This window comes from Castanea sativa, chromosome 11 (genome assembly GCF_040712315.1).
Source record: "Castanea sativa cultivar Marrone di Chiusa Pesio chromosome 11, ASM4071231v1".
Taxonomy (NCBI): domain Eukaryota; kingdom Viridiplantae; phylum Streptophyta; class Magnoliopsida; order Fagales; family Fagaceae; genus Castanea; species Castanea sativa.
The window spans coordinates 51,564,683-51,577,350 of NC_134023.1; the positions used below are offsets into that span (position 1 = coordinate 51,564,683).

Genomic DNA, 12,668 nt, shown 5'->3' on the forward strand with positions numbered 1-12,668 from the left:
TAAAATATGTGGAGCATGAATAATGCAACAGGATATTCCAAAAAAAAAAAAAGGATTCAAGGATAATGGCAAAACAAAACGTAGATTAGGTTAGGGAAGTGCAAGATGTGAAGAGTTCTGGTGTATGTGCATTTATATATATATATATATATATGAGCAATCCAGTTAACTAAGAGGAGACGCTTGAAGCTCAGTGAGGTATAGAACTACACTGAAGAAGCAAGTAGATTTCAGATTTTAGAGGTGGAAATCTATTCATTTCAGTCCTTTCTCGATCTGTATGATGAATTCTGTTCAGGCAACCAACGCAAATGCTTTGGAATACCCGGTCCATGGCTTCTTCAAATAGATGCAAACTAACAAAATAGCATCATCATACTCCAACATAGATATTGCACCCCTCTAAATGAGTACCAGAGTCCACAAGTGCAGATGCAGCAAGTCAAATGGGAATTACTGCGAAACAAGATATTTAAAGATGCAGAGTTTTCCCCCTAAGCGGTTTGAGGGAATCTTCTCTAACTTGCTCATAAAACCATCCGCATATATTATTTATTAATTGCCAAATTGTAGGTTGAAAGAATTTTCCTCCGAATCGTTTTGGAGCTGAACATTTTCCTTTAAAGATATCTCGGAACTTGAGATACTGCTGCTGCTAGGCAAGACAAGGACCATGAAGCCTCCCAAATTATTATATATTCTTGTTCATTATTCCTACAAGTGTGGCTAATAGGATTAAGAAGCTGCAAAGGGACTTCTTATGGGGAGGTATGGGTGAAAAACCTGGGTTGCACTTGGTGAGGTGGAAAACAGTTTGTACTCTTATGACAAATGGTGGTTTGGGGATAAGGAAGATCACTTCTTTCAACAAAGTCTTGTTGGGAAAATGGTTATGGCGGTTTAGAAAGGAAGAGACCAGGCTTAGGAGGCATGTGTAGCTTTGAAGTTCAGGGAAAAGAGGAAGTATGGACTTCTAAGTTAAAGAGGGGTCCTTATGGTTGTGGTTTGTGGAAAATTATTAGGATGGATTGGGAAGATTTTTTTAGATATATTTGGTATGAGGTGGGGTATGGGAAATAGGGCGCGATTTTAGCTGGATTGTCGGCATGGAGATCAATCTCTTAAGGTGGCTTTCCCAGCCTTGTGTGAAATTGCTACAGATTAGGAGGCTTTGGTACTTAGAATCTTTATTGGTGCTGCATCATGGGGAGGAGATGAGGAGTTGGGATGTGCAGTTCCATCGAGCTTTGAATGATTGAGAATTGGACGCAGTGGTAGCTTTCACTCACATCTTAGAGACCCATATTCCTTCTGATGAGGTTGGAAACCGAATGAGATGGAAGTTGAGGACGAATGGGGAGTTTGAGATTTAGGTTGTGTTTGGATAGAACTTATTACTGAAAACTGAAAACACTGTAGCAAAATAATTTTTAAATGTGTAAAAAGTACTGTTCATGCCAAAAATTACTGTTCATGTTCAGGACTAATGAACAGTAACAGACGCGCTGAAAAAAAAAAAAAAAAAAAAGCCCAGACGTGGACGTGCACACGCTATCCAAACTCCACCTCAGTCTTTTTAGTGTGGGTTAAGGGCGTCGTCCTTTTTTATCTTCCCTCGGAAAGCAATCTGGGTTTGATGCGAGTCTTTTATAGGAACTTTGTTTGATTGGTTACTTTGTTTGATAGGTTACGGGTTTGGTGCGAGTCCCTCCCGATGTTTTTAGATTCCCTATCTTCTTGTACAAAGCTTTATGTCTCTTTTGTATTTTTATGGCTACCTCGTGTTTTTTCCATGTCATAGTCTTTCTTAGTGATATCTTATCTGACCTACCAAAAACAAAAGAAGACGGGGACCATAAAGCCAGTGACATCTTTTTTGATACATCTGAATCTAATATAGGCAGCTGTTTTCTTCACAAGACGAGATTCAATAGCAACATCAAATAACACAAAGCAAATTACAATTATCTAACTAAATAAATAGTTTTTAGCCGCACCATCAAATCCAATCTTGTTCTCACCAATTCGGGAATACAAGCTAATGATTTTCAAAATATATGTCTAAAGCAACAGTGACATTTTCACCATCAAAGGACTGTCCCCAAAAGCAGAATCATCTGTTGCTGGAATGCAATGAACAAAAAAGATCGGGTAAGTAACCTAAACACCAATCCAATGAGCTACACTCCCTGCATGTCTTCAACCTATTGGATGCCGCCTCCTGCACTTTTCCAAGTTTAGTCAAAGAAAAGAATTGTGGCAATTCAAAATGACAATCCAAATCCCAACAAATACTTCTTTTTTTGGTTAATTCAAAGTTACACAAGCAACTAAACATGACCTCACCCTCCAACCTGTTCTTACAAGGGGAGAAAGCACCATGTGAGCTAAATCTCATTGACAATTCCAGGTTAACGCGTGGAATGCAATCATAATTAGATATCTCCCTCAACAATCCATTCTGCTGGCTAGCTTCCCCAATGATTTTAAGTCATACTTCATATCTAGATATTTAAAAATAAATATAGCTAATAAGAAATTCAAATGCATTTTTTGGAGCATTTTTTCCACCCTTGTGGTGGGTTCAGTTCCGGGTTCAATCCCAGTGCCTTCACTTAGAAAAAGAAAAAAATAACTAATGTATCAAAGAGAGAGAGGGGTGCTTGTACTCCAAAATAAAATTTTAGGTGTTCATATTTCAGAGTATTATTGCATAGGATGTGATAGATAAAATGAAAAACGAAAACATTGGCTTCAAATCAAGAGTCAAAACCAAAAAGAGCATAAACACAATCATATCAAAACTTCGGCCATGAAAACACATGCAAAATCACTAAAATCCCGAGGTCTACTAAATTACCTCTTCGGACGACTTCGGTCTTCCTCATAGTCCATCACTCCACCAGGTTCAGAGTAGATCTCCTCATGCCCTCGGAAGTCAATGTCGGCCTGCTTACAGTTTGTAACTTCTGCCACAATGTAAGTAAGACACATCGACCAACATGTCCCAAACATTTGAAAAGACTTTCTTATAATAATATTATAGCTACAGGTGATTAAAAAGGAGTGGATCATGTATAGAATCATAGTTTGTGTTTTTCTATTGGAAGACATAAAATGCCGGATATTTGGAGCGCTGCCCACTTTGCCTCATGTGGACAATTTGGCCAGAAAGAAACAATCACTCCTTCAACAGCATTGAGTTATCTACTCTTTCATTGAAAGTCCATATTTCTACAGAATCTGTATTGACTTCTCTAATGTGTTTTGCAATGTCTCCTTTTGAAAAGATTCCATTATATAAAACCTATACTAGGTCCATTCAATTGATGAGTATGTGAGTAGTGGCTGAGATGGGTGGATATTGTGGCTGCCATTCATTTTTTTAAATGCCTCCAGCCTGGTTGCATATTCTGTCCAACAAGTTTCAAGTATCTGTCTATCTTTTTCTTAATTGCCCATTCATATTTTAAATGCCTCCAGACTGGTTGCATATTGTGTCCAACATGTTTCAACTATCTATCTTTATATTAATTGCCCATTTGGTGACATGTTATCAAAATTTTCAAAGTACAGCTTTTTAAAACTTTGCTAGGTACAGCTTTTTCAAACAACCTCGTTTTCACAAATGCACAAAAAGAACCATACAAAACAGGTATAAGTGTAACAGAGACAAATACAAGGGGTAAATTCAGGCAAAAAAAAAAGCCCCAGTAGTTTTAAGTTAACACTGGGTGTAAGTGTAGTTTCTGCTATATCTAAAGTAAGCTGGTCATGCTACACCCAAATATACAAATATAAATGAGTCCAGCCAAACTCTAGTACATATGAATTAGTCTTGCAGTTTTGTGTCCAAGTTGGAATGTGATGCAGGAGCTTCTAAGCCAAAGCTAAAAAGACCCAGTAGTTTATCTTTTCTGGCCAATTGTTACTATAAGACTAGCCTTTTATTTCTCTATGTTGTTTTATTTATTATTATGTCTTTAGTATATTAAATGGTCATGTATATTAAATGGTCATGTGACCAACATGTGACTTTTACTAAAGTTGGATGGTTAGGATTTAATTGTTATATGTAAAGTGAAGGGCTAGATCTAAGACTACCAAAGCCCCTTATTATTATAAATAGCCTCTTTTGAGTCATTTTAGGCAACTTTTTTTTTTTTTATCTACCTTATGAAATTTCATATTTGAATATTTCATCTTTGCACCTATAAATTGATATTTGATTGTTCCAACTTCAATCCTATTATGTTTTTCTTTGCTTTAATCTTGTTTGTTGCTGGAATTTTTTCTTGAACCCTTCTACTATTATAGACCTGTCATCCTCACCACATCAGAATGACTTCCAATCCAATTCCTAAGTTAGTTTCAGCTTGAAAACCTTTGGAACGAACATAGGATCATCATGGGCTGCTTCTCTGGGGAGCATCAGCCATTCCAAACAGACTTACTAGTCTGTGTAATCAAACAACTTTTTTTTTATTGGTAAATTATGCACCCAAGGGGTCTTGAACCCACAACCTCACCCTCCACCTTACTCTACAAGATGATAAGTATCATTTGAGCTAGAGTATGATCAACTAACTGGTTTGTGTTAAATCATCTAATAACACCATACTTTGATTCCGTTCAAATATTGACCATTCTGTGATTTAAAAAGAAAAACCCTCCAAACTTGCAACAACCCATTTGCTTAACAACTGCTTCAACCAAAAATCAATTGTACCCTTTGCAAAGGCACATGCAAAACCCTTTTCGAAGTTTTAAAAAATAAACAAGACAACGTAATTTCCATGTGATGTCCTATCTTCCATAATTAGATTACTATTTTTATATTACAGAGGAAAAGGACAATATGGATTAGCAATTCAAAATATAAAACCAGATTCAACTGACCTTGAGAGAAATGGACTTCTTTACATCTTCCACCCTATCTTCAACCTCCTTTCGGTGTTTCTTATCCAACTCACTCATAGAATCAGCCCATTTAATCTTTTCTTGAATTGAGATAAGTAGATTGTCCGACGTAGCCAACCTATCTCAACATTTGTAGATAAATATTAGACAAAATACCAAGAACTAAGATATCCAATTATCTTTAGAAGAAGATTCATAGATCATGAAGTATGGGAAAAGAGGTAAAGAAGCAACTAGACTAAGAAATTTTTATTGTAAACTACTAGCCATATCTATGGTGGCATATGGCAAGCTAGATCAAGAATTGGAACACAAATTTTGTTGAATTTTTCCAGCTAGATTAAACGAAGGCTAATTTATATGTATATATATATATATATATATATATATATATATATATATATATATTTGATAAGTAAAGTAAAGAGAGAAAAATGTGACAGGCTGTTTGGAGGAAAACAGATGAGAGAGACACAAAAGAGTCCCCTTAAATCCAACAAGGCCTTTTAGTTTGATATCTGCCTCCTAACTAAGCCAGGTATGAAATCCAAGTTCACATGGCTACTCTTTGAGGCAATAACGAAGGCTATTATAGTCACGTATAATATTATTCACTAAAAAGGACATATTAAAAGTCACTTAAGATGAGTTTTTTTTTTTTACCAGATTAGTACAAAATTCATTGAAAATAGAACCTGGGCTGAGGCCCAAGTACATAGGAAATATAGTACGGACCCATACAACATGAGATAATCGCAGCTTACTCATGGCTGATAACATATTTCATGTATTAAAAATCAAGACACCAGGGTTTATAAGTGCAAATGCAGCACCACACAGGACTACCACATGGAAAGGTAATTTTTGATCATTGCAGGGGGGTATAGGACGTTTGAAGACTGTTTAAGAATGGTAAGATTGAGGGTTGTCCTTTCTATGAAGCTCTCAAAGGTTGTATCATGCATGGGTGAAAAGGCTCAATGGACAACAGCATTGTTGGAGTGCACAGTTGCTTTGTAGTCATTAACCTTAAACTTTATTTAGGGTCCATTGGGTGATTCCTCAAAATGTAAAGGAGGTATTTACAGGTTGAAGAGGGAAACTTGACAGGCAAGAGGCAAGAGATTGGAGTGATCTGAGGACAGTCCCTTTTATATTAGGAGAACAGTTCAGAGGAAGAGAAATAACCCAACTTTTAATGTAGAGCTAAATAGAAATTCTCTTCAAAGTTAAAACCATCTTTCCACCTACTCTATTTTTCTTGTGTTTTGGGTAGCATCCAATGTGATGCCTTCTTGGACTGATCAATTAAACTTTCAGTTGTAAGCGCTAGACAGGATGACAACACAACACATTGCACCTATTGTTTTTTCATAATAGAGTGATTAAATTTTACACTGATCGTCAACCTATGCAGCCCTACTCTTGTGTGTTCAAATAGCATTTTCATCACTTGATAAGTAAAAAAATAAAAATAAATTGTTCAAGAAATGGAGAATATTTTAGCAACCAAACATGAGCATAGAAGTTACTCAAATATATTTGAACAAGGGATGTTACCAGTTCGACAATGTTTGTATCATGCTCCCAAGTTGACCAGGTCTCAGATCCCTCCCTGCTGCAAATTGAACCTGTAGTACACAATCATTAATAAGTCACTAAAAAGATAAGTAACTACTTAAAGAGAAGTGAGGGTGATGAGCTCAAACCTCAAAGCATCTTCGCAGCTGATCCAGCTTCCCTCTGACTATGCCCTAATAGAATGCAACAAATTCCACCACAACAATCAGCACATTCTGTTTGTGTCATTTCTCTATCTTAACAATTATAATAGTGCAACTTTCCACCACACCACCCCCACCCAGCTTTTATTTCTAAAGAGAGGCCCATATTAGAGATGTCACTAAATGGCAAGGCCAGAGAGAGACAGAGTAAAGAGAACTTCAATCTGCCATCTATATCATTTGTAACATTAGTACTGATGGATGCTAGCTCAAATGGCACCTCTTCCCCCTATGACTATAGGGTGGAAAGTGGGATCATAGGTTCAAGACCACTAAGTGCATGCATATCATATGTAATATTATGAAAGAAATAACAAAAGAGAGCAACTACCATCAAGTCATTAAAGCATTTGAAACAACATTTTCTCACATTCAAAGTATGGTGTTATGCAGGAGAGAATGGTTATACTCCAAACATCACACAAAACATAATTTAACCCCTGAAAAAATAATTAAAATTTAGAAATGCAGCATGAGCACAACTAATGACATGATTCCTTTCACATTTGATGTAGTGAATACAAATCTCTAGAAATAGCATTCCTGTTTCCTCACCCCATCAAAGCGTTTGTTCAGCAGTTAAGAGTAAAATCCCAATTTCATAGGTCATTAGGATTGGAGCAACAATATGGACTTTGAATGGGGGAATACCTACCGCATACATGCATTCATTGATTAGGAAATCTTCAAGTTCACGAACATTCATAACATCTAACTCCTGCATTAGTTGATCATAAGGTAGAACCTGGGAAAGGACAAAAATTAGACTCTGAGAAAGATAAAAAGAAATATCAGTAAGAAGACACTGAATATAAACAGAAGCAAAAGCTGACTGAATACCCATGACCTAGATGACTCCCCATAAAATATAATTGGGCAAGAGGCACACAGAGAACTTGCAAAGTCCATCAAGAGCAGGTTCAGAGAGAGAGGTTAGTTGAAAAAGTTATGATTCCACTCTTCAGTATCTAATCTGATAGTAAAGAATGTACACAATAACTGTTTAAAAGGTAGCCACTTTTACCTTATTAACTCCAGTAATCAAATCCCAAGCAATAATCGATCACTGACACTCAGACATTGCTAAGTCATTCACTGTTACAATATTCAGTAATCGAATCCCAAGCAATATACTTCAGGGTAGTGAAGATATTCTAAACCTTTATTTATAAAACTTGTACTGACGAGAAAGGATGCACCCAAGACATTCCAAACTAATAATTTTATTCAACTTGACTTAATTTAATATACTTCCTGTGTCTCAGCAGAATTGATAATAACTTAGAATTCATTTGCTTCCAAATAGATCCTTGAATCAATCACTATCTCTATAAAAAGCAGGAATACTAGACAAGCAACTTGTCTGAATCAGGCCACAAATTGACTTCACTGTTACAATATTTTTAAAATCACAAAGTTCCTTGAAAATCAGAACCATAGAGCTGTAACCACTATCACTCAATCAGGCAGGTAAATCAACCTGTCACATGTATTAATCTGAAAAGAAAAGGGTTAAAATTCAAGGAATACCTTGTTTGTCTCAGCCAGTGTAAGCACAGTAAGTTGTTTCAGTTTGAGGACTTGTTCGGGAACCAATTGTGGAAGACGACTGGCATTACCTACAAGCATACATATTTAAATTTCTAAAACTCCATCACATTATGCCTTTGCAGAAACACAACTCAAAAGTCAGGCTCAAGGAAATGAAATTCTTAACATAACATTTTTTTCATAAATAAAATTTTATTAAATATGTAAATCACTTCACACTCACGACGAACACAGAGTGTTTAAAAAATTACAGAAATCATACAGAAAAGGATAACTTGATAGTTCAATACAAGTTTATGTTGGTTTATTCCCACATTATTCAATATGCTTGTTGATGGCTGATTAATAGAATGGTAATTTACGAGGTATTCACACTACATGTTTAGCAAGAAAGATAGAATCACATGAAGTTTATCCTGTATCTCACACAACCAAGTAACAAATATACATTGATCCTCCACAGGTTAAATTATTAATTTGGTACTCCAACTATTGGGCCAAGTTCAATTTGGCCCCTCAACTATTAATTGTATCAATTTCATCCCTCAACTTTCAAAATCAAGTCAATTTCACCATTGAGCCTCCTCTTCATTAAAATTCTTAGCAAGATTATTTGACCTCACAAACAAATGCACACTTCATAACTTCTTTCATCAGCATTATTGTCAAATAATTCCATTAAGATTTTTAGAGAGAGGGCACCCAGGGATGAAATTGACTTGATTTTTTTTTTACCGAGGCAGGGCCCTTTGGACCCAACCCCCCCTGGGGAGTAAACCACGGATGCACGACCCCACCCACCAGAGACTTGATTTTGAAACTTGAGTGATGACATTTACACAACTAATAGTTGAGGGACCAAATTAGTAAATTAACCTTTGATATAACAAGAAATCTAGTACATACATGCAAATATCTACTTTATGCTCTTACGATGAAGATATATATACATTTTTTTTTTATATACAAGTAACGTAATGTTTAATTAAAAAACACATACCAAGTACATCGGGAGTGTACTCAATGGAACCGGGAAGTACAATCAAAGTCTCAAATTACAATGCTCAAACATATCTAAAAGAGTAAAACAAGGAGAAGAATGAAAAGCAACCATTCACTCTAACAAAGTACGAAAGATAAAGGCTTTAAATTCAAGGATAGACCATTCACGTCTCTCAAAACTTCTAGCATTTTGTTCTTGCCAAAGACATAGTTGAATGATTTAGAGTTCTCTAGGATATTAGAGGAGGAAGAGGCTTGGTTGGATAGACCATTTGAGGAGGATGAGGTGTTTGGGGTGATCCAAGGCTTTAATAGAGATATGGCTCCAGGCCTGGATGGTTTCTCTATGGCCTTCTTTCAATCATGTTGGCATAATTTAAAACCGCAAATTATGGTGTTATTTCAAAATTTTCACACCCAAGCTATTTTCAAGAAGAGCCTTAATGCATCTTTCCTTGCAATCAAATAATCACTCTTACCTATGCCGAATGTATTTATAAGATGAAAATGAAATAGTAAAACATTTGGCACTCAAAATAAATGAAAACAATGCAAAATCGATAATAAAAGAATATCCTGTCACATTCAAGGCACCAAGATTTAAACTCAAATCAAATCAGGAAAAGCATATAGTGAGCTCAACAACAACTAGCCTTGCTAATATTACAACTTTCTAATTTCAACATCATATTCCCCTGTATAGAAAATTAAAAATTTACCAAATTGCCAAGCATAAAAGCAAAAAATATTCCTATTAATATCTATCAAAACATGAACAAGTTGTTGAGTGACATATAAAACAATGCCTCAAGCATGAACATGTTGTGTGTACAAAAAAGGAATTCAGATAAAAAGAATTAAAAAAGATTTCATTTGCTTACTTTTGTAATCACTCCAAGTGCCGTGTGCGAATAAACGAAGCACATCAAGGTATACAGAATTTTCTGTTCCTCCAAGCTGCACAATTTTATAGTTAAAAACCCAATGGGGGAATAACTGAGTTGATTTTACTTGATACTATATAGCCAAATGCCTCAATGCCCTCACACCCAACAATACCAACAAAAGGGGGCAGCTACAATCACAAGCAACAATAAAGAGGAAAAAACCTTCACAAAAATGGAAAATGAAAATCAAGTGAAACATCTAAAAAATGAGAAAAATAACTGATACACATAATAAAAACAACATAGTAAAACGAAATCCACTAACAACTAATCAATAATCCTATTATTCGTCTATACGACACATTTACAAACATCTTGACAATTGTTCAACTGATGTAGCTAAAGATAAAGCATAAATACAATAGGCAAAACTTAGTACATAAGGTTCCCCAAGAAAATTCAAACAAATGGATGTATTGACCATTGAAACACAAATGGTGTTTTCTTTTCCAAGGACAACTAAAATTCAACATATCCATATGTTTGACTTTAATTGGAGAACCTAACATCTAAGAAACAGGGACGCTTCATTTAGGGTGTTGTACCGGCTTTTTTATGTCATAAATTTTCAAAAATCGCTTGTATCTCTATATTGTACCTATAACCATACCCGTGTCTGTACTTCCTAGCCTAACATATTGTACCTAAGGTATTGACAATTGAAAAACAAATGGTGTTTTCTTTTCCAAGGACAATTAAAATTCAACACATCTATATCTTTGACTTTACGCTCAGTTTGTTTCAGCAAAGATGTTTTCTAGAAAATGAGTCATTTTTTAAGAATTATTTTCTATAAAACTATCTCATTTTTCAATGTTTGGTAGTAACTTTAAATGAGTTGCAGCAACCTGCTAACTTCTCTAATTTAGTGGAAAACAATCTCTAAAAACAAGTCACGCTTTTTATGTTAACCAAAGTTAATTTTCCTTTTGACTTATCTTTTTTTTTTAATGCTACCAAAAACTGGAAAACACAGACCACAAGGTTTTCTATCGAAACAAACAGAGCATAATTCACCAGGAAGCACGAACCCAGACATGGGGATGATGGGTACAAACGGCAACACGAACAATTTCTGAAAAATTATAACATGACACAGCAGTTACTGACACCCGGTACTGCTCTAGTTAGTTCAAGAACCTAATATACTGCACATAAGCTATTGTATATAATTTTTTCTTTCTTTCTTTTTTACCCATATATAATTTACCAACATAAAAATAACCAAATGATGAACTTTTCAATTTCATATAGCAATGTCAAATAATAAATAAATAAAAAAAAGAAAAACCCATTAGTCTTCACATATCTTACAAAATTTGATGAAAAACCATTAGTTTTCACTGCCAATTCAATCAAAATTCTGACTTCTGAGTGCATAAAGGCGAACCTGAAGGACGGAAGGGACGGAGAGAATCTCGGAGAAGGCGAAGAGAGAAGGGTGAGAGGTGGCGTCAGCGACGAGAGGAGCGAGCGCGGAGCCATGGAGAGACGAAGCTTGCTTCACGAACTGCTCGATCAGGTCCGCTTGCTTTTGCTCTATGTCCATTTTTTCTCCTTCTTCTTCTTCTACTACTACTACTACTACTTCTTTTTGTATTATATAGAGAATCAAAGAAATGGAAAGAGAGGTTTAGGGGGTTTTCAATTTAGGGGTTTGAGGGATTAAGGAATTTTGGGGTTTGGTTTTTTCTTTTTCTTTTTTTTAGGGTTTGAGGGATTTGTGTGTAAAATCTGGAATCTGTAATGGCGGTACAGATAGATAGATAGATAGATACTACTACTGCTTCAGCTTTATAGGTGTGCGTGTATTTGTGTTAGTTATGGTGAGAGAAATATGTGTTTTTAAAGGGACGCCTTCCCGAAGCCGAAAGCGGTTTGTCCCTGCTTTGCGCTTTTTAATTCTATTCTGTCTCCTGCATGGTACTACACTACATAATACTCTGCTTACGGTTTAAATAGTTTGTAGGAGTCTCTTTCTCAAAAAAAAATAATTAATTATTGAAAAGCTTGTGAATATAATTTTGGATAAATTACAAAATATTATATAAATTTAGAGGGTGTAATTTAAAATTTTGAATAACGTTGCAAAAAATATTTAGTCAAATCAAAAATATAAAATATTAACCATAAAACATAGAGGGTCATGTTTCAGCAACCTCTCACCAACAATCTTGCTCACTTTACGCTTACCACCCTGTTGGAGGAAATTTTCCTTGATTATTGCTCTCCATGATGCAAAGATGTGATAACTTTATAGTAATGCATGGGAGAGTAATTATTCAGTACTTCGGGAAATACAACAACTTTTTACATAAAAGTGAGTTTCATTAATTAAACTTATAATAGAATCTATCATTTATGCGAAATAAGAAATAACAAGTTGGTGTGCTTCATTTGTAAAACCATGGGAACTTATTGTTTTGTGTAACGGTTGTATGAAACGTGGTTCTTATATGGGAGT

General features: G+C 35.3%; 1 protein-coding gene and 1 non-coding gene across 4 annotated transcripts; both read right to left on the reverse strand.

Annotated features, from left to right (window-relative positions):
* Positions 1-1,849: 1,849 nt before the first annotated feature.
* Positions 1,850-12,073, reverse strand: LOC142617134 (COP9 signalosome complex subunit 7). 3 transcript variants are annotated; one of them, XM_075789842.1, is made up of 9 exons: positions 11,595-12,073; positions 10,139-10,214; positions 8,235-8,323; positions 7,360-7,449; positions 6,630-6,674; positions 6,481-6,551; positions 4,900-5,038; positions 2,861-2,949; positions 1,850-2,221 (listed from the first exon to the last, which is right to left on the reverse strand). In XM_075789842.1, the coding sequence occupies exons 1-9, from the start codon at positions 11,751-11,753 to the stop codon at positions 2,200-2,202; spliced, it is 780 nt and encodes a 259-aa protein (XP_075645957.1). In that variant the 5' UTR covers positions 11,754-12,073; the 3' UTR covers positions 1,850-2,199. The 3 variants fall into 3 exon arrangements, with proteins under 3 accessions (XP_075645957.1, XP_075645958.1, XP_075645959.1); XM_075789843.1 differs by having other exon boundaries at positions 2,861-2,969; positions 11,595-12,064; XM_075789844.1 differs by having other exon boundaries at positions 2,861-2,966; positions 11,595-12,023.
* Positions 5,353-5,460, reverse strand: LOC142618152 (small nucleolar RNA U19). The gene has a single exon (XR_012841200.1). It is a non-coding gene; the product is annotated as a small nucleolar RNA U19 (small nucleolar RNA).
* Positions 12,074-12,668: the final 595 nt, after the last annotated feature.